At 48.3% G+C, this 20,834-nt stretch overlaps 4 protein-coding genes across 4 annotated transcripts; 3 read left to right on the top strand and 1 right to left on the bottom strand.

The window, feature by feature from the left end:
* Positions 1 to 616: 616 nt before the first annotated feature.
* On the top strand, positions 617 to 3,189 carry GGS22DRAFT_157414 (PLC-like phosphodiesterase). The gene has a single exon (XM_047960500.1). The coding sequence runs from the start codon at positions 1,332 to 1,334 to the stop codon at positions 2,487 to 2,489; it is 1,158 nt and encodes a 385-aa protein (XP_047821370.1). The 5' UTR covers positions 617 to 1,331; the 3' UTR covers positions 2,490 to 3,189.
* GGS22DRAFT_157413 (THO complex subunit 1 transcription elongation factor-domain-containing protein) lies at positions 3,135 to 6,138 on the bottom strand. Its single transcript, XM_047960499.1, has 5 exons — positions 5,862 to 6,138; positions 4,993 to 5,811; positions 4,780 to 4,938; positions 3,839 to 4,729; positions 3,135 to 3,770 (listed from the first exon to the last, which is right to left on the bottom strand). Exons 1-5 carry the CDS (start codon positions 6,111 to 6,113, stop codon positions 3,426 to 3,428), a joined length of 2,466 nt encoding a protein of 821 aa, XP_047821369.1. The 5' UTR covers positions 6,114 to 6,138; the 3' UTR covers positions 3,135 to 3,425.
* Positions 6,139 to 6,550: 412 nt separating this feature from the next.
* GGS22DRAFT_157412 (P-loop containing nucleoside triphosphate hydrolase protein) lies at positions 6,551 to 11,365 on the top strand. The gene is made up of 2 exons (XM_047960498.1): positions 6,551 to 10,591; positions 10,646 to 11,365. Exons 1-2 carry the CDS (start codon positions 6,751 to 6,753, stop codon positions 11,131 to 11,133), a joined length of 4,329 nt encoding a protein of 1,442 aa, XP_047821368.1. The 5' UTR covers positions 6,551 to 6,750; the 3' UTR covers positions 11,134 to 11,365.
* Positions 11,366 to 15,280: 3,915 nt separating this feature from the next.
* Positions 15,281 to 20,043, top strand: GGS22DRAFT_186366 (uncharacterized protein; the record flags this gene model as incomplete). The annotated part of the gene is made up of 3 exons (XM_047964443.1): positions 15,281 to 15,853; positions 15,922 to 19,871; positions 19,926 to 20,043. The coding sequence occupies 3 exons, from the start codon at positions 15,281 to 15,283 to the stop codon at positions 20,041 to 20,043; spliced, it is 4,641 nt and encodes a 1,546-aa protein (XP_047821367.1).
* Positions 20,044 to 20,834: the final 791 nt, after the last annotated feature.

Below are 20,834 nucleotides of genomic sequence, written 5' to 3'. Positions count from 1 at the left end.
GGACGTTTAAACTGGAAACTGAATAGCGTCTCGACAATTCTCTTAGCGATGTATCGACTAAATAGAACGGTCGAAGATCTACGTATATATCAAGATTTCCTAGCTCCTCACAGCCTTTCACAATTTTATGCTCAAGATCTACCCCGTATACCCCGTATCCATGGAATATCCCGAAAACGCAATAGGATATAAAAATATCAACCGGATTTATCGCTCATATAGGTAGTCTTGTCCATCAGAGAGGCCGCCCATATTCTGGAAAATAAGAGATAGATTCTTAACGCCGAACAACGTGTAAAAACGTGCGATAATAACCAACAGTTTATGTACTTTGCCTTTTAGATGCGTGGCAACCCTAAGAGGCGCTGAAGGCGTTCGCTAACGCTTGCGCGGCTGATCACAGATGATTGGACCCTGAAAATCGAGGAAGGTTCTAAAATTCCAATAGAGATTTAAGTGTTAAAAATAGGACAGGGATCTACGTTATTCAAGTGGAGGGTTGGCCGGGCTAGTGCTGTGGCGTGTGCTACATAGTACAATCGTGTATGCAGGTAGCGGAGTAACACAATAATTTAATCGCATAATTGTACGAACCAGCCACAATTAAACAAGTTAACAACCTCCCCTTTTTTCTAAAGTTCCATCTTTTCTGTTTCCATTTTTATTATCAATTATTATTCGATGAACAATTTTGAAAAATGCAAATACACAATTCCGCAATGCTCGAGACCTCGCATCTTGAATCCGGATGGATTTATTGGTAACGGAAGATGTTAAAGAGTGTGTTGATCGGGTCCGCAATGCCGGGACCAAGACTAAATCCAAAACTGGTCGACTGTCACGGCGCCGCGAATTCAAGCGTCGTGGGCGGGTCTGGGTCGTTTCAAGTTGGGCAAGTCTAGCAAGCTTCAAAGAGGGTGACGACGTCTTCTCACGTCCCGTCGGGGCGCAGTCTTTCACCAACCCACCATACGCCGGGGATCACCATGCAACCCCACAAATTACATAAAATACGACGTCCAGGGGAACCACTCAAGAGCCGGCCTAGAGCCTCTTCTTATGCTTGCCGTTAAACGCTACAGGGATTCGTTCTTGATTCCCATGTCCTCTTCGTCGTATTGTGCGTTTTTGTACGATGGTTGGGGCTTTGTTAACCTCCTGGCCAACCTCGAAACATGTAGGTATTCGTACTTAATCGTACTACACCCACCATCTCCTTTTTGCTGTAGTTTTATATCTCTTATTTTCGCTTTCGTTATATTCTCATTCGTTCTATCGATAGACTGTTAGACCTGTTTTCTTCATTTCCTAGCAACAGTTAAACAGACAATATGATTCCTTCGTTATGTACATTCTTCACTACCGTTGCTGCCCTGACAGCAACGGCTCATGCTCTCCCACAACAAGGTAGTGGCTTTGGATCTTCATCCTCGACCAGTTCTTCCTTTGCTGTAGCAAGCTCTAGTTCGACAGCCTCAGCCTCGGCTTCATCTTCGACTTCGACGACGGCCTGCAATAACTCCCCTAGCCTATGCAGCCGCTCATATAGCAATGTAACTCACATGGGTGCTCACGATTCTGCGTTTCTGCGAGATGCGTCCACAAGTAACTCAGTAGCTGGAAATCAGTACTACAACGCAACCGTCGCTTTAGATGCAGGGATCCGGTTACTCCAGGCCCAAGTCCACGACAAGAGCGGTGTTATCCAACTATGTCACACATCCTGCAACCTGCTCGATGCCGGTACGCTCCAGAGCTGGTTAACATCCATCAAATCCTGGATGGACTCCAACCCGAACGAGGTAGTAACACTGCTTCTCGTCAACTCCGACAGCAAGACCGCAGACCAATTCGGAACTGTCTTCAGCGCCTCGGGCATTAGCACATACGGGTACGAACACTCAGGTAGCACGTGGCCAACGCTACAAGAGATGATCACCTCAAACAAGCGACTTGTGACTTTCATCGCCTCGATCACGACCAGCACGACATACCCGTACCTGCTGTCGGAATTCGACCACATCTTCGAGACAGCGTATGACGTGACGTCCCTCTCGGGCTTCAACTGCACGCTCGACCGGCCATCGACGCAGAGCTCCGCCAGCGCCGCCATAACCGCCGGCATGATGCCGCTGATGAACCACTTCGCGTACCAGCTCCTCGCGGCATCCATCGAGATCCCAGACGTCGACTCCATCGCCACAACCAACAGCCCGTCTACCTCCACGACCGGCAACCTCGGCCTCCACGCGCAGAACTGCAACAGCGAGTGGACCAAAGCCCCCACTTTCGTCCTTGTCGACTTCTTCAACGAGGGCCCTGCTATCACCACCGCTGATAATCTGAATGGTATCTCGGCCGTCGGTCGCTCGACTAAGGCTATGACTTCGACGACTGTGACTACGGCTGCGGCGGGTAGGACCGGCGGGCTGGGGATGGGTGCTGGGGCGCTGGTTGCTTTTTTGGTCGCTACGCTGGTCCTTGTTTAGGGGCGAGGTGGTGATATATACATTACCTGCACATCACGTATTCCAACATACTTCGACATATTTCGAACATATACAAGAGAAGAAGGAGAAAAAAAGGGGCGGTTGCGGGTTTTCTTTGTCTGGGTCGGGCTGGTTGGCATTGCATAGCGATGGCGTTTTATTTTTTTTTATTACTTTTTATCACTAAAACGGATGCACAGTTTAGCGTGCCGTTTATCTAGAAAGGTCGGTATCTAAGAGTAGGTACCTACATAGAGAATGCAAGATCGGCCTGCGTATATAGCTAGGCGTGGGCTGGAAATCCTGAAAAGAAGGATGGAATGGGTGGATGGATACCTAGTACCGGGGTTAGAGTGCGGATTCCGGCTTGAGGGCTGGGGATTGGGACTTACTCGGATAGAGGCTAGATGCTGATATATATACCCTACATAGGTGGGCGAGGTATATATCATTTGTAGATAGATACAATTGAAATGGCCCGTAAAGGGGTCTTCAAGGCATTCCTTATCTCCGGATTGCTTCGGATTTGTGTGATTGAAAGTCGTAAAATCCTTCGTTGGGTTAGAAGGTGATCCTGACAATGATCTAAGCATTTCGCAACGTAACAACCCTCACAGTTTTGTAAACAAGATAAAATCGCAAGGCTGATGTAGCAGAGGCATTCATTATATGATGGGTATCTCAACTGCGAAATAACGACACTCCACTCCTATGGATCCGAACCCGAGCAACTATTGCACTTCATGCCTTCCAGCCCGATTATCGTGATGGTACATTGAAAACCCCATGGTGACCCAGGGTTAAGGCTGCGATTCTGTCTCTTTGATCTGATGAGACTTAGATCTGACCGTGTACTAATGACTCCTGAATTGAAGTATCGTCCACGCCTGCCGATCTGTGCGATGTACTTCCTGCAATTCGATCGGGATTGCGTGCTTACTCCACAGTAATCACCTCCGGGGCCGCCTCACTACCCTCCATCACTATATCCCCCTCAGCCCCATCACCATTGACACCATTCGTTTCAATAGGGGCGCCGTACAAGAACTCCTCGAGGGCTTTATACGCCTCCTCCACCTCCCCATTCGTGATAACGGCATCGCAGAAGCCTTCAGATTTCACCTGCTCCAGGTCTTCCTGTGCGGCTTTCAGCTCCGTTTGTATATCTTCCTCTGTAAGATCTTCCGTCTTTCTGAGTCGGGCTTCGAGTTCTTCGATGCTTGGGGGTGCGATGAAGATGATCCGTGCATCGTAGCTGTTATCTTTGATCGTTTCGGTAGCCTGGGAGAGAAAGTTAGTAAGCTATTTCTAGATTAGGGGGTGTGTTAGGTAGGTATAATTAGACTTACGCCACGATTAAGCTGGATCACGGGAATCTTCCCAGATTTTTGTATAGCCTCGACCACCGTTAGGTTCGTCCCGTAGCCGATACCGGTTTGGTCCGTGAACTCAAGGAAATACTGGCCGCTCAATATGGTGTAGAACGCTTCGGAATCGACGAAGTAGTAATCCTGGCCCTCGACCTCTCCTTCCTTCGGACTTCGCGTGGTGTGTTTGATGACTTTCCCAAATACACTCTCGTGCTTCTCTAAGAGCATGGAGACTAGTGTCGATTTGCCAACTTTGTTTGGACCTGTTATGATGATCGGTCGTCTGTCTTCAGGAAAGTGACCGTTCGCCTGTGCCCCCTCAACTTCATCTGTAGCCTTCGGCTGCTCTTGGAAAATGACGTCGATTTTTTGCCAATCGTCAATCTTGTCGAAGACGGCAAGTTTCGATCTTCGGGCGATTCTGAGGGCTCTCCACGTCTTACTGGCTTTGGCTTCGAGGATCTCAGATCTTTCCTTGTCGTTCTTTGCAAAATCGAGATCGAGATCGTCTCCAGCAATCTTGTCTTTGAACTCGCTCAGGTCTGGAAGCTTCCATCTCTCCGGATCCTTTAACTTCTCCATCCCTTTTTCATCCTCCTCTTCCTTCAAGAACTCTAATGACAGCGAACCCATGGGCACAGCTCGCAATCTTTTGTTTGTCGCCATACGTCTAGCGCTGGCTTTTGCCTCGACGAAGTCGTTAGGAGAAACTGGATCTCTCTTGATTGGTGGACAAGCCTCAACCTTCCAACGCACCCAACCCTTATCTCTCGAGATGACGCTTTCAAGGACGCGGAAGAAGAAAAACCCATCATTCTCGGCCTGGATGTAATTTTGGATTCGGATCTTCATTTGCGTTGCCCAGTTCATCTAGGCGTGGTCAGTGATGCTACGGCAAAAGTGTTCTTATTATAACTTACATCGTCGGTACCCAGCGTTTGGTCACCGTATACCACGGATCTGTTCTGGGTCTTGATATTGGCTAGCTTCGTCCTGGCTCGGGGAGTAAGCGACAGGAGGAAGTCTAGTATGATAAAAGCTTGGATGAGAATGTGACGTCTGAAGTATAGGTCGCTTATCTAAAAAGGATGGTTAGATATGACTAGGATGCTGGTGGAAAGCTGGGAGCATACCTCTAGTTCAAAGAGCTCTCTACTTGTAAGGTATTTTGGGTTGTTGGTGCTGCTGCGAAGATCATCATCCCCATCCGATTGCTTTCTTTTCTGAGGTATCAACTTGTTGTCGTCGGAGCCTTTCGTGCTCCTCTGGAGCTTCTCAACTGTCTCGAATGCAGACATAGTTGCTTCTAATCCAGCCTTGAACTTGCCCAACTCTATCGAATCGAATAATGCCGTAGGTTGGCTGAAGTATTGCTGAAGTGACCAGAAAACGGGATAAAGCGCATCTGTATCGAGAGGCTTCTCGGCTGCTGGCTTGTTTTTGGAATCGAACGAAACAGCTTTGGTTGTAGACTTGTTTTCCCCCTTCCCATCCTTAACGGAATCGGATTCTGTATCTATAACCATACCATCTGCCTGATCGATTGACTGGGTAGGTATGTCTTCAAATGTGGTGACATTCTCAACGTGGTATTCACCGCGCAGGTTGACCGAGCTCCTATCTCCCAGAGGGAAGCACTGGAACATGAAGATAAAAACCCGACCACAGAAAGCTGTATCCTCAGCGCGAGACAGGCGACGTAGAAGATCATTGCAGAATCGTAGGATGACCAGCTTCTTCGCAATAAGGTTGTGTATTATTATTTGCTCTCGTCGTGATTCGAGGTAATCGAAGATCTGGCGACATTTTTCTGTCGTCTGGCTGTCGAGAAGTTCTTCCACGAGCCAGAAAAGGAGGGCAGGGTCACATTGATCGTTATCGGACAAGACCGACAAGAAGTCGAAGAGGTTCCAGACTTGGACGAACTCGGGTGAATCGATTGAAGTTCCAGCCTAGGAGGTCAGCTATTAATTGCTAGAAGGATCGGGATTTCACAACTAACAACTAAGCTGCTAAACGTATTTCGTGTAGCTATTTCTATTGCGGCATTCTGGCGAGCCTTCTCCTTCTCCTTCTCCGATGGGAATATGGCGGGAACTTGTGCAAGTTGGCTGACAAAATCAACTTGTGTCAGAGGAGGCTCGATTGATCTGCTCGTTTTAATAGATTGCGCATGGCTTAGGGTATCCTTCAGCAGCGCTGCGAAGGCGTCTACCTGGGGAACTTCGAAATCCGGATTCTTTGCAGAAGGCATGGCGAATATTAACGAGGATAATTCTTGAAGATTCCTCTGTAATTATCGATCGCGGTCTGAAGCAGGCGGATTGATTAGATAATAAATGAGTGACTGAAGAAATTTTGATTGTTCATGCCCAAGAGATGACCATTCTCAAAGGTGTGTTTTGGATTAGCTATTCTTTATTGTGGCAATACAAAGAATAGCAGTTGAGCTCAAGTGCATTGAAGATTAAAGAGGAACATTTAGAAGGCTGAGCTTCAATGAGAAGCAATGACCTCTAAGCAACGGGAAGCCCAAGTTTTGCCGTGATTCACCGCTAATCTTTTGTGGAGAATGCAGGGATTAAGTTTACCTTGCATGCATGCAAGAACAGACAGGGGGCTAACCTGATTGAATAAAAAAAAATAAAGTTGGGTTGGACGAAAGATACGTACCAATTACATATCGAATCAACAACACCAACGCGACAAGGCTGAGGATTTCGGAAAGCCTTTGCGCCACAGCGTGGAACCCACCATTCCTTCAATCAAGCTATTTACAACTATATACGACGTCTATCTAAAAAGTGCTTCATGATTGCACCGAAAAAGCTCATAAGCTAGGCATAATACTGCTCGGCACCTCGCCAAGTTACCTAGGTAATCTATGAGCTATGCCGACCGCAAAGAGACTTAAGAAAAGTGACGCAAAGTCCAAGTCACGCGATGCGGAACCACGACCGACAATTGCCGATCTGGAAGGCGAGAGCGAGTTTGCCCAGCTTGCGAGACAACATTGGCTGAAACCCACCAAGCGAACCACGAGGGTTAAGGTCAAGAACGATGTATTGAAGCGCGACATCTGGGATGTCCTCGAAAAGAATGGCTTCCCCTACAAGTCATTACTTGTTCTTGAGGGACTGCAGACACTTGAGAGTTATCTATGGCCTGGGTATTCCGAAGACTCGTCCAATTTCCACGTGCTCTTGATAGCTCTTATCACCAACGTCAAGGCAAGAGAAAAGCTTGAGACATGGAGTATATTCGAAGACCGACCTGCCGAGTTCGAGAGCTTCTTCACTCGCGTTCTTTCTATGTGTCTCGACCACACACTATCCATGGCTGTACGGACGAACCTTCTATGTTTTATTATTTATGCTTTCCAGAGCTTGGATTGGTCGAGCGTACGTAACAAGTGCGCTTCGTTAGTTTCCATCGGTATCTGGCATAACCTCACCGAGTCGAAACGTGAAAGCAGACTAGCACAAAACCCATCGCCCAAAAAGGCCTGGAGGGCGGCAGGCAAGAGATATGACTCGGCAGATGATTCGACCAAAGCTCGATTAAGGTTCGAGAGAGCCTGGCTTTACACTATGACCTTAGACTTTCTCAAGTTACTCTATAGTGAGAAGAGGAAGGAAGAGCATGTGCTTTACTGCGAACGGTTTGTGGAGTTCATCTCCGACTTGCTGAGCCAAAGCCCGACGAGGCGATACACGAATACCTTATTCCAGGATCTACACATCTTGCCTGCTCTACGACTCTCCCCGATGTTTAATGATGAAGACAATGGTTTACTTCGCGATCAATACGCTATACTAAGCCACTACTTCTATTTTACCATCGATGACTACACGGGAGTCCAACACAGTCGTACGGAAGCGTATGATTTACATTGTGCCGAGCTCGCAAAACTCCAACGCGTAGCTTTACGCCACTTCAAAGATAAGCTGACAGTGTTGGCTTTATCCAATTATGGGTCTATAGGTAAAAGAGACGAGCTCGAGAATCTCTTAGAAGCTCTAACAGACGAGGAGGTCAAGAGGCTTGCGACTTTGCTTGAGTTCAGGACAGAATATCCAGACTCGGTTGGTGTTCTCATCGATCGACCATTTTTAACCGAGGTTCTTTTGGCAACCTACGAGAAGCGCAAAACGTTCCAAGACGTTGTCCGAGATACAAGCATTCTTCCGACTGAGGCCAGTCTTTTCGATCAAGGCCTACTAAGGACAGATAATTACGATGGGTCAACGCCCCTTGCTCTTCCTAAGTTGAAACTCCAACATCTGTCGGTTGGAGACTTCCTTTGGAGAGCTCTCGTTCTTTACCGATGCGAGTCTTTTTATGGTATCAGAAAAGATATCAGTGATGCGCTGAGACGACTAAGGCCGGAATCAAAACGTCCGGGGGACACAACGTTTGCCGGCTTTTCAAGAATGGCGCTACCGATATCTCGTCCGTCCATATTAGAAGTTGTGCCTGCTCTTGTTGGTGATGATAAGCCGTCTGCAGTAAATGCTGAGGTTTCGCTCGACGTGCGTCGACTTACCGATAATATTCGTAGAGAATGGGATTCTTTGCGTCCAGACGATGTCGTGTTTCTTGTTGCAGTGGATGCTTCCCTTTCGAAAAGTATCTCGAACGGGGGCGCCAACACCATTTCTGAGGCGGAAAAGCTCGGACTAATTTCCGTGAGGAGCGCAGAGATTTCCCAGATCGTGGATGATAAAGGAAAATCTATCAGAGACCCTACTGCTTACTTCGGCGGCCAGAACCGATCTCCGACAAGAAAAGTACAGCTCAAATTGGACCCGAAGACTTACAAGGAGGATATGGACCGAGTTTCGAACGGCAAGCCAGACGTATATGAGCGGATTAATCTAATTGTTCGGCGAAGTGGTAGAGAGAACAACTTCAAGCCGGTTCTAGAGTCTATTCGTAGCCTATGTCTTTCCGAAGTTCCCCTCGCGTCATGGCTATATGAGACCTTTCTCGGCTACGGTGACCCTGCCGGCGCCACGTATAAACACCTGGCAAACCGGATCGCAAAGCTCGATTTCAGGGACACTTTCTTGGATTGGCAGCATCTCGTTACAGGTCTACCTGATAAGACTATTGAGCCAGGAGACGATGTGACCGAGAGCTTTGGTCCTCCCTACATGCTAGAGTCGGTGGATAGACCACCAGAACAGAAAACAGCCAAGCCTTCCAAAAAGCGAAGAAGAGATGCAGAACCCTCGTTGATTGCCGAAGTCGAGACATATAAGGCTTCGACATACAAGCCACCTAACACTGGACCATATCCCGTTGATGCCCCGAAATTAAACAGCGTTCGTTTCACACCTGCTCAAATCGATGCTATAATATCAGGAACCCAACCTGGGCTTACTGTTATTGTTGGCCCACCTGGTACTGGTAAGACGGATGTTGCGACTCAAATCATCAACAATATCTATCACAACTTCCCCGAACAGCGCACATTACTTATTGCCCACTCCAACCAGGCCTTGAACCAGCTCTTTGCGAAAATTGTCGCCCTGGACATTGACGAACGACATCTTCTCCGTCTCGGCCATGGCGAGGAAGATCTCGACACTGATGGTAGTTTCAGTAAACATGGGCGAGTTGAGTCTTTCTTTGAGATCAGAGATCGCTATCTAAAAGAAGTCAACCGCTTAGCGACCAGCATGGGCGCTCCCGGTGCTCACGGGAACTCTGCTGAGACGGCAGGATATTTCAATTCTGTCTACATTCAACCAGCCTGGGCCAAGTTCCAAGAGGTAGCAAGAGTAGACGACTCTTCGCCCGCCCTCATCATTGAAGCTTTCCCATTCCACAACTATTTCTCTGATGCTCCCCAGCCCCTGTTCCCCCCAGAGGGCGACCGAGAAGCTGTCATTGATATAGCAAATGGCTGCTATCATCACGTATCGAAAATCTTCTCTGAGCTAGAAGATGTCCTGCCATTCGAAATCCTACGAAGAGACCGAGATAAAGCCAATTACCTTCTAATTAACGAAGCACGGATCATCGCCATGACGGCAACACATGCTGCAATGCATCGTACTGAGATTGCTTCCCTCGGCTTCCATTACGACAACGTTGTTATGGAAGAGGCGGCCCAGATTACCGAGGTTGAGAGCTTCATTCCTTTAGCTATGCAAAAACCAGAGGGTGGACAGATGGCGCTTCAAAGAGTTGTTCTTTGCGGCGATCATTACCAGAATTCACCTGTTATCCAGAGCCTTGCTTTTAGACACTATGCCAACCTCGAGCAATCGCTTTTCTTCCGATTCATCCGCTTACGAGTACCAGTCATCACACTCGACCAGCAAGGCCGTGCCCGTCCATCTATCGCCGCATTATACCAGTGGAGATATCCTAACCTTGGTAACCTCCCTCATGTCGAGAGCATGAAAGAATTCCAGACTGCCAACGCTGGGTTCAAGTATGATTACCAGTTCATCAATGTTCCTGATTATAAGGGCCGCGGAGAAGTGGAACCGACGCCACATTTCATCCAGAACCTAGGTGAGGCGGAATATGCCGTTGCCATATACCAGTATATGAGACTTTTAGGGTATCCTGCGTCAAAGATCAGCATTCTTGCTACCTATGCTGGCCAGCGAGCACTTATAAAAGATGTGCTCGGCCACCGATGTGCGAAGAACGCCATATTCGGTTTGCCTAAGATAGTGACCACTGTCGATAAATATCAAGGTGAACAAAATGATTGTGAGTAGTACCTATTTCGCCATTTGGTGATAATCAAATTCTAACTCTAGATAGATATCATTCTCTCGCTCACGCGCACATCGCGGGTCGGTTATCTCCGAGACATTCGACGTTTGACAGTGGCACTTTCTCGTGCCCGGCTTGGCTTGTACATCCTTGGGCGAAGAGAAGTATTCGAGGCGTGCTACGAGCTGCGCCCCGCTTTCGAGCTCTTACTTAAACGACCAGACAAACTTACTCTAGCAACCGGTGAGATGTGGCCCTCAGAGCGCATCCAAGGAGAGGAAGACGGAACCGCCGTACCCGGTGAAGCAACGATGGAAGGCGTTGAGCATCTAGGCCAATTCGTCTATGAAATGACGTCTACTAAAATTAAACAAATGCACGCGGAGCGCGGTTTGTCGGTAGCAGCAGGGTCCATCGAGCAGGAGTTGAAGCCCGTCGCGGAAGACGACGGAGTTGGCTACGTTGAGGCTAGCGATGAGGAAGGGGAGGATGATGTGGTGGTGCCCAGTGACGGGATCGAACCTGCGGAGACATAGCTGTGTAGCAACCTCGGAGGGATGACGACTCAATTGTAGGGCATTATGACACTGGTGAATTTGTTTATGAATGGGTAGTGTATGCTATTGATGACATTGACATGGAGCATGAGGAATTAGGTCCCCCGTACATTGATTCGGAGGATTCGCAAAAAAGTTACATTCACAACGTACATATGGGCAAAAGCGAATTCAAGTAACACGGGTATTGTTGCTTCTTTTGACGATTACACACGAATATGCATTTCTTAATATCCGTACAATGATATTGAAATGGATACGGTAGGGGTTTTGAGGCTATCACTCAGCTCTTCGTATTTCGTTTGAGAGTATTAATTATTATCCCGTAAGCATTCGCTAGGTACCTAGGTACAATATGTACCTATCGTACCTAAATTGAACGGGCACCAAATATTCAAATTGTACCTAGACACCTCCACTGCTGAGATATCGTACCAATGATGGTAGGCGAAGGTTAGCCCTGTGCCGCTTGGCCGGTTAGGGCTGCAAACGGGGTCTCGCCGTGGCTCTGGTCCCGCCAATCTCACTGGGGTAGATCCTAAGCACCGGCAACCGTTGGGCTTCGTTTTTTAGCAAGACATTTTAAGACTAGCCACACCCGGTATCGTGTAACTGGGCGTATTAATAGGTCTTATGACGATGTTCCTCTTCTCCAAATCCAGTACATGTAGAGAAATAAGAACAGAACACTATAATTTACATACATGTATGTATGCACTATGTATGTAGGTCTGTATAGACGTACATGGCCGGCTCCGGTCGATGTCTAATCGAATTCTAGAATGATTCTAGCTTGTTACGCACACTTGTCGGAGTCGCTATCGACAGTTCATAGTCACGCCATGCGCCTTTCTATTTCCATCTCTATAGACTTCCATGCATACATCCCGCCCGTTCGTTCGCTCCCGAAAAGACCGAATCAACAGGCCAAGCCTATGTCGAATCTGCGTCATCGAAGTGGAATTTCGCTATGAGTCAAACTTCATCGTTGTGTGTAGTTGCGCATCTGACATGTCCATGTCTGGATCCTTGTCCACGCATACATGGTGCATACTGCGTTACATACATTGGATGTAATGTTATCCAACAGCATCGTGAGACGGATAGTTCGTGGGCAAAGAGGCAAATAGGGAAAAGGGGCGAAGAGTTGGGTTGTGCTTAGGTATTGTTTAACATTCGAATCTTTGAGCAAAGAAGAAGAAGAGAGTTTTGCCACCACTACAACTTTTTTTAAGCTAATCCCACGTTTTGAGTTAAACATATGTCGGATAACTATGCTTAACTCAAAACTAAATCGCCTATTACTACGTGCATATCTTTTTAGAGGCCTTTATTGAATCTGAGGGAATTAATCCGTTTACCCGAAATCTACCTAGTTGAAATGGATAACTGCGTGTACTTACTTACTTTAGCATTGACCCGAGATGAGGGAAACCACGGAGTGCAGAGGACGCGACAACGGGCGGAATGTGCGACTAGACTAGATGAGACTTGTGTCTTGAAGAAGTGACGTTGGCTCTTGTACAGGCTCTAGGGCTTCCATTTGGAGATATCGCCCTAATTGGACCCTTCCTTGTTCTGATTTGCGTGTATTATCGATAGCATGTGATATTAGTGCCGCATTTAAGTCCATCTACATAGAATAATTTATACCTAGTACACAGAATACCTGCCTGAAATGGGGTTATCGCAATGATAGTGAACATGTGGAATACTTGTGGCATTAAGTGTGTTATTTTTTGCAATAATATAATTATACTTCTCGGCTTGCCAGTTGTGGAAAAGTTACGTGCCCTTTCAGGCTCGGCCAAGTTCAAAATTTTTAGATACGATGAATCCTATTGTTCCGTACTGCAACGGGCGCAGAGCACAAGGATCACTAGCGTATCATCAGATGAATGCGGGAATCAAAGTCGGGCTATAACGGGAGTTTTGGGAAGGCATTGTAGGCAGCAAAGTTAGATTTAGCAACAATGATCGACTGATAGTTAGACGTGTTACTTTTATGAAAGAAGTTTATAATAATATGCATCATTTTATGAAATAGCAAAGGTGTATTCGTAAACAACATATAAAACCACCAGAGTTTAGAGGTTAACAGCCGGTGCAATGTGTGGGAGTGGGCGAGAACGAAGATATGGGACAGGCAATATATTGCTATTTGTTAGTGAAAATCGACGGAGCTAGGAGTTACTGTTGCATGGTGCTTTGGATCCATTATTCATAGCCACATACACCCAAGGAGTGAGATATGGTCTTATGAATTACCGTATCATATTATGTTAGAATTATCTAGGCAATTATTATTCTCAGAAATTACGAAAAGATAAAAGTCTCGGGAGTTTCGTATGCCAAGTATCCAAGAAGATAGACAAACAGAAGGCCATGTAAATCGACTTCACCAACACTTCCCAAACACTTAGGTCTTGTTCGGATTTAGGAGACAAGGTAATACTTTACAAGCGACAATCTAGAACGCGGGGAGGTTTACTAACCACTTAGGTAAAGACGTCAAGGGCTTTCCACGGATTGGTGTGGGAGCGAGGAGGGCAAGATGCCCACATTCTTAATGTCCCCATATGCTTTTGGTGACGGAATCAATCGGCCACAAACAAGAGAAATTTTATTAATCTCTGTGCTGCCAGATATCGATGTACCTAGAACGGAAACGAAACCAGGAAATATCATAGAACAACGACATAATCATTTTAAGGCGGCAGGCGCAAATAAGGTATGGTTTTGGAAACTAACACATCCATATATATAGGTATTTAACAATGAGTTGTCGCGACGACGATAATGTTTAATTCCAAGGGCCCCTAAGGAGTAATAGATAAAATATCAGTTCATAAATTTAATGTTGGAACTTTGATGTTCACAACGGAGACGAGATAGGCTGATAGGTAGGTACATGTACCTACTTCAGTACAACCTTTCAGATGTGGAAATGGCGTTTTGCTGAGTTTACACACATTAAAAGGAAAGATCCACGGGGAGCAGTTAAAAAAAGGAAGACCCACTTGCGTAAGGCCATCTAGAAGAGTGAGTCGAGGGGAAGGAAGTACCAAGACAATGTGTTTTATATGCAGCGGTACATGCTTGGACCCAGACGATTTTTAAAAAGTGGAACAGCCTCACCAGGATATGTACTTCCCTAGCAGTTCCGTCAACCAATCTACAGGGGTTAGTGGATGTCAATTGTACCCGTCAGCTAGCACGGTAGGTACCTAGTTAATAATTATTAGTGAAGTCAGTGCGTGCGATTGTGGTCCAAGTGGTGTGAGAACGAGAGAGGGCAGCACCCAGTCGCAAACCCAAGCAAGCCATTATTTTCCCTTTCCCAAAAAAAATTTCCCATCTAAATTTTTCTCCCTCTTGCACCACCTTTTTGATCCAAGATCAACAACGACAACCTAGGAAGAATCCCCTTCTGACGGTTGTGTTTCTTTTTCCCTCTCCTTGACGCTTCTATCGAGGACGGATATTCCTTTTTGTATTTCTCTGCATTTCGGTACAGGGAACACATATCTCCACTCAATTAATACCTCTCTCCGCGACGAGATAAAATTGATAGGAGTATCTGCGCGCGCCTGTGCTGCAAAGAACTTCGTCGTCAGGTTTAATCTCCCTTTCCTGCGCAACTTCCCTCGTCATCAGTAATCCTTAGGTACACTACACCAGGATTTTCGACATTCTTCGTTTATTTGCGACGACGCTCTTTTTTTTATTCACCATCTTTCTACCGACCGATACCCTGTTTTCGCCCTTACCTTTTTTTATTGCTTTCACGAATAGGTCCAAGCTTCGTCATTGACGCTTGTCATTTCTGTTCTTGTTAGTCGGAAAAAAAGGTGACGACTGGACACGACTTAATTTAATTGACGAATATTCATCTCGTTAAAACCGAGATCGTCATTCACTTCTAGAAATCGATCGCAGTCTAAATCTCGGATTTGATATTCGATTAACCCCGACCGTCTGCTTTGCGATTGTATCTCTTTCTTTCTGACATCTTGGTGCGAAAGAAAGACCTCCAATTTACGACGCAGACTTCAAGAAAAGAAGAACAACTCAGTCCCGAAACACACACGTCTCCGGCTCTTGTAGCTTCAATAGATTGTCACTTATGACTTCACCTCAATCTATTAACCCGGCGTCGAACAGCAACACGGCCGCCTCGGCACCGTCTTACGCTTCTGCTGCCGGTGCAAAGACGTCGACGCCTGTGGTTGCCACTGGCTCGAATCCTCCCATTGTCGCTCCCGGTTCCTCAGCATCTGCACCGCGCCATGCTAAATCGTCTTCGATCTCGCCTATGAACGGCCGACCCAACATTATGCCCGCTATTCCTAACGTTCCTCCTGTAGCACACGGCACATTGAATGCGAACGGACTGGCCGACCACAGCCGAAAGAGTTCGGTTACTATGAGCGCGAACGGACCTAACAGTTATTCGACTAACGGCGGTACCGCAGGAGGCAAAGCTAGTATCCAATTTGGATATCAGTCGCCGGCTGTATCTACTAGTGATCCTAAGTTGGGATCTGCTCCCATTCCTATACCCGACAGCAACCCACGTGTTACCTCTCCTCAGAATTCCCCGTCTCCTATTCCGCAGCCTTCTGCTAGCGGTGGACGACCCCCTTCTGGAACTGCCCAGCAGGGTATGACCTTTGGCAGTTTTGGTGGTGAGAGCGATGTAAGTACTAGAATCGGTGATTGTTGTATTGACGGTGACCACAGGAAAACCACTAACTGATTGTATAGCGTCCTCACACACGAACGACATCTATGTCGCAAGACCCTAGCTCTTTGGCTTCCCAGCATTCACCTCACATGAGACGCGGTTCGAACGTCAGCGACATGAGTAACCAAGGTCCACCCCACATGGGGCGAGGCAACTTCCAGTCCGCTGGTCGTGGCCGAGGATTTTCGAACAACACGTACAATCAACCGATGGGATACCCCCCTAACCACTACAACAGAGCTCCCCAGAACCCGGGACGAGGCGGTATGCCTCCCGCGTTTGGAAATCCACGCCAGCAGCAGTATGGCACCCCCCCGCCTCACAACAGGAGTCCTGCACTTCCACCAGCGATGCCGCATCCTCCCAACATGCCCCCTACTGGCATGCCTCAATTCTACTATCCACCCCCGCCCATGGGGCCCCAACAGGTACCTCAAGTAAAACACCCTTCTCCCTTATTATCCCTTAACAATGACCGGTCGTACCTCAAAGTTGGCAAGAGAAAGGGAAACCGGCGTGAGTCTGAGAAATTCTCGAATCAGCACCGGCGAACGGACTCTTTCAGCAATGAGCAGCAAGACTTCAGTCACAAAAATAGACGCTATAGTAAGCGTCCAGATCAGAGATTTGTTATGGATGGTTCACGACGTCGTGGTCAGGCCCAGTTCGATAGAATGGAATCGTCACGCGTTACGGACAATCCAACGATTACTCTGCAGCAGCAGCATTTTCCTATTGTCACTTCGTTTTCACCGAGCTCTACTGGACGCATAGATCTGTCGCCAGAGAGCGGCAACTTTGACCGATTGCTAACCACAAGTCAGCAGGGATACTATCCTCAACAGTTTGACCCTAACATGCGGCCTGCCATGCATGTACCTGGATATCCAGTATACCCAATTATGAACCAGGGTCAATCACCTGTACCAGCGTATCAACAGCCCTATACAGCAGGTCCCTACAACCCCCCCGGAGGACAACCTATGTCTCGTAACTCTTCCCAGGTATCCACCGAACATCGACCCGCATCAAGCACCGGCCAAACCCAGGCGCCAGCTGTTGCCCAAGGCACCCCACAGCCCCAGCCTGCACAGATCAAGCCTGCAGTCGTGGCATCTCCTCAATTTAACCGTCCACCTAAAAAGAATATGGCCATAAAAATCAAGAACGCAATGGGTGAGACTGTTGATGTTAGTAGCCTTAAAGTACCAGCCTCGCCCGCGCCAAGTAACCAACAATCTAAAACACCACCCGTTATTGCCTCTACACCTACACCGCCTCCAAAAGCAACCACACCAAAACTTGCCACGCCTGCACAACATTCACGCGCCGATAGCGTGAGCAACTCTAAGACTGCTGAAGAAGTGAGGAACGAATTTAAGGAGAAGATGAAGCAAGCGGCTAGTGCAGATAAAGCAAAGGAGGAAGAACTCGCCAAGGCGGCTGCCGCCGAGAAGGCTAAAGAAGAGGAGCGATTGAAGGCCGAACAAAAGGCCCAGGAAGAGGCTAAGGCCGCGGAAGAAGCGAAGGCACGTCAAGAAACCGAGGAGAAAGAGAAGGCTGAACGCGAAGCGGCGAAGGCAGCCCCGAAGGAAGAAGAGAAGAAGGAAGAACCTTCTAAAGCTACAGACGAACCTGACGAGGAGGAACTTGAGCGAATCATCCGTGAGATGGAGGAGGAAGACGCGAGACGTGAGAAGGAGGAAGAAGAGCGCCGCGTTAAGTACGAGGCTGAAAAGGCCGCCAAGAAGAAGGCTGAAGAGGCGACTCGATTGGCGAGTGCTGCTGATAACGACCGCAAACTCCGCGAAGCCGAGGCAGAGATGGAACGACTTGAGGACGAAAAAGAGCGCAAACGTGCTGAAGGTTCTAAGGCGCCAACAGTCCAAGAGCTCATTAAGCAATCAACCGGCAAGTCAACAGACAAGACCGACGCTCCCTCAGCAAGCGAAACCACTTCGAAATTGGCCAATTTGTCTCTCACCGACAAACCCTCTTCTAGCGCAAGTGGCAAACCTACCCAAGGTGGACGTGGCCCCAAGCCGGCTGCTCTCAACCTCGCACCTCTCAACACTAAGTCTGTTGAGCCTCCTCAACCCAGTGCCGCTTTACAGTCCTTGAAGACGGCGAGACTTCTGGGTTCTAGTTCTATTAAGGCAGATCTGTACCCTCCAGGAATTCAGTCACCAAACCCGGCGTTGAATGCGGCGGTCGCGAGAAAAGGCACTTCATTCAAGTACGACTCTGCCTTCTTGCTCCAATTCCAGAAAGTATTCACGGAACAGCCGTCTCTTGATTTCCATCAGCAGGTCAAGACTCTCATCGGTGATGGCGAGAGTGGTCGATCTGCCTCCGCTCGAACTCCTGCCGGCCTTTCTGGCCGACAGAACTCTAGACCAGGTGCCCCTGGCATAGCCGGATTTGGAAGCTTCGCCGCTCCCATTGGCCGAACATTACCGCCCGGAACTACGTCTGCCCAACGATTTGAGATGAGCAGCGATAGTAAGGGACGAACTCCTATTAACCCGATGGCCAGCTTTGGCCGACCAGGAGGTGTATTCCCTGGTGGTAGCCAAATGGCCCGAACTCCGTCTAGCTCCAACATGAGCATGCCGCATTCCCCACGACAAGGAAGCCGCCGGAACGCGAGCAAGCAGAATACCTTTAATGCTAAGCATGAAGCTCAGGCCGCGAAGACCATGCCACTTACGCAGGGTATGAAGATCGAGGCCCTTAACGTTTCATCGACGGGTTGGAAGCCTAGCAGCGTTGGCAAGGCCGCCGCAAGTAATGCACCCACCCCATCCGCCCTACTTGATCCATCCATGGTTCAGCGTAAGGTGAAGGCCGCTTTGAACAAGATGGCTCCCGAGAAATTCGACAGGATTTCGGACCAGATCCTCCAAATCGCTGCACAGTCCAAGGACGAGACTGACGGTAGAACTCTTCGCCAAGTCATCCAGCTTACTTTCGAGAAGGCCACCGATGAGGCTCATTGGGCGTCTATGTACGCCAAATTTTGTAAGAGAATGCTGGAGATGATGAGCTCTGAGATTCGGGACGAGAACATAAAGGACAAGAATGGCCAGGTCGTTAGCGGTGGTGCATTATTCCGAAAGTACCTGCTTAACCGATGCCAAGAAGAGTTCGAACGTGGCTGGAAGATGGCCCTCCCAGACGCACCGGAAGGGGAGGAAGCCAAGACTCAGGAAGCTGTTATGCTCTCCGAGGAATACTATGCCGCTGCTGCCGCCAAACGTCGTGGGCTCGGATTGGTTCAATTCATCGGTGAACTGTACAAGCTTGGTATGCTCACTGAGCGTATTATGCACGAATGTGTTAGAAAGTTGGTGGACTACCAAGGTGTTCCCGACGAGGCCGAGATCGAGTCTCTCTCTAAGCTGCTTCGAACTATCGGAGGTAACTTGGATAGCACCGAGAAGGGCCGGACCATGATGGACGTCTACTTCGTTAGAATCCAGGGCATGGTCGATCTACCTGACCTCCCTAGCCGTCTGAAGTTCATGCTTATGGACATTGTGGACCTGAGAAGAGCCAACTGGATTTCCAAGGAAACCAACAAGGGCCCTAAGACGCTCGAAGAAGTTCGTGCCGAAGCTGAAGCTGCTGCAGCTCAGAAGGCTGCTGAGGCCGCACGTACCAATCAGAGAGGTGGTCCTGGCCGTCCACAGATCGGCCGTGGCGACGCTAGGAACTTTTCTGGCTATGCCCAGCAAGCCCAGAACCAAGTCGGCATGGACGACCTGCGTCGTTTGAAGGGCGGTGCTAACCGTACTTCGAGCTCGAACGTCACATTGGGACCTATGTCGATGCTCAATTCTCGAAGCAATAGCGGCCGACGCCTGGGCCCTGGTGGCTCTCTGAGCAGAGGAGCCGAAGACTCTGGAGCCTCCTCCAGAACCGGTACTCCTCCCGTAAGAGAAACGCAAAGCAGTATCAACTCCTTTAGGTAAATATTCCACTCCTTATACCCTTTTTATTTAGCAAATACTAACTTGACCAGCCTACTTGCGAACATGGATTCCGAGAATCCGGCGTCTCCGCCATCCACCGCGGCGTCTCCTGCTCTTGCCAAAGTTGCCCCAGATACTACAGCTGCGGCTGAGAAGGGTGGCAACTAAACACCGTTTTCAATGATAATAGGAACGTCTTGCATTTGCGGTTGCATTGTCGCGCATAGACTAGGACACAGGACTACTGCGTTGCATTTACGGGGGGTTTATAAAATGTGTCTCAAAAGTTTCAGGTTTCCTTTCTCATTCTTATGATACCTCGCCCAATAGACCTACCCTCCCACGACCTGTCACCATAAAACGAACATTTCCCCCGGAATTTTCTCTTCCCAAAATTGTGTTTCATTACGTTTTCTCTTGCCCACCACAGCATGAGACAGTCATAGGGGGGTGTTTGACAGGATTCTCATTCATAATTTGCGCCACGTTCTAGCAACATGGCACCGATCGCAATCTGGTCAGGGGTGGCGGACCAAGGTGACGGGATCGATACGAACATGGAAGCAGGGTGGAAAATGGAGTAGGGTTTCAAGGACGTGGTCATTGCAGGCTTTGGGCTGCGCGCGCGCGCGTGGATCCAGGCATCGGAACCTGACAACGACCGCGGAAACCAACGGACTCTGGTTGCGTGTTGATCGCATTTGGATTTTGGTCATGACTGGCCACTGGTTGTCCTCGTTGCTATTGCTTCCGTATGTAGAACGGCCGAAGGAGAACAGGACCGTGGTGGAAGTTGGTCATCGGTCATTATTGATTGGTGTCCAACAGTAGGCGACGACGACACATACTTAGAGGACTACTTGATAGAGGTGAAAGTACGCATAATGGGGTTGGATTGGCATCGTCCTCTCCCTTGCAGATCCCTCTTGATCCTTACCTAAGTGAACGGTAACCAGTGG

This window comes from Annulohypoxylon maeteangense (genome assembly GCF_022496945.1).
Source record: "Annulohypoxylon maeteangense strain CBS 123835 unplaced genomic scaffold GGS22scaffold_4, whole genome shotgun sequence".
Classification (NCBI taxonomy): Eukaryota; Fungi; Ascomycota; class Sordariomycetes; order Xylariales; family Hypoxylaceae; genus Annulohypoxylon; species Annulohypoxylon maeteangense.
This window is presented reverse-complemented; position numbering and strand designations above follow the sequence as displayed.

Bases quoted from the DNA above. Each gene is read 5' to 3' on its own strand.
- GGS22DRAFT_157414 (XM_047960500.1), top strand. From the start codon at position 1,332: ATGATTCCTTCGTTATGTACATTCTTCACTACCGTTGCTGCCCTGACA.
- GGS22DRAFT_157413 (XM_047960499.1), bottom strand. From the start codon at position 6,113: ATGCCTTCTGCAAAGAATCCGGATTTCGAAGTTCCCCAGGTAGACGCC. The intron at 4,939-4,992 runs GTATGCTCCCAG...CATCCTTTTTAG, and splicing joins GAGAGCTCTTTGAACTAGAG to ATAAGCGACCTATACTTCAG. The intron at 3,771-3,838 runs GTAAGTCTAATT...TTTCTCTCCCAG, and splicing joins TGATCCAGCTTAATCGTGGC to GCTACCGAAACGATCAAAGA.
- GGS22DRAFT_157412 (XM_047960498.1), top strand. From the start codon at position 6,751: ATGCCGACCGCAAAGAGACTTAAGAAAAGTGACGCAAAGTCCAAGTCA. The intron at 10,592-10,645 runs GTGAGTAGTACC...AACTCTAGATAG, and splicing joins TCAAGGTGAACAAAATGATT to ATATCATTCTCTCGCTCACG.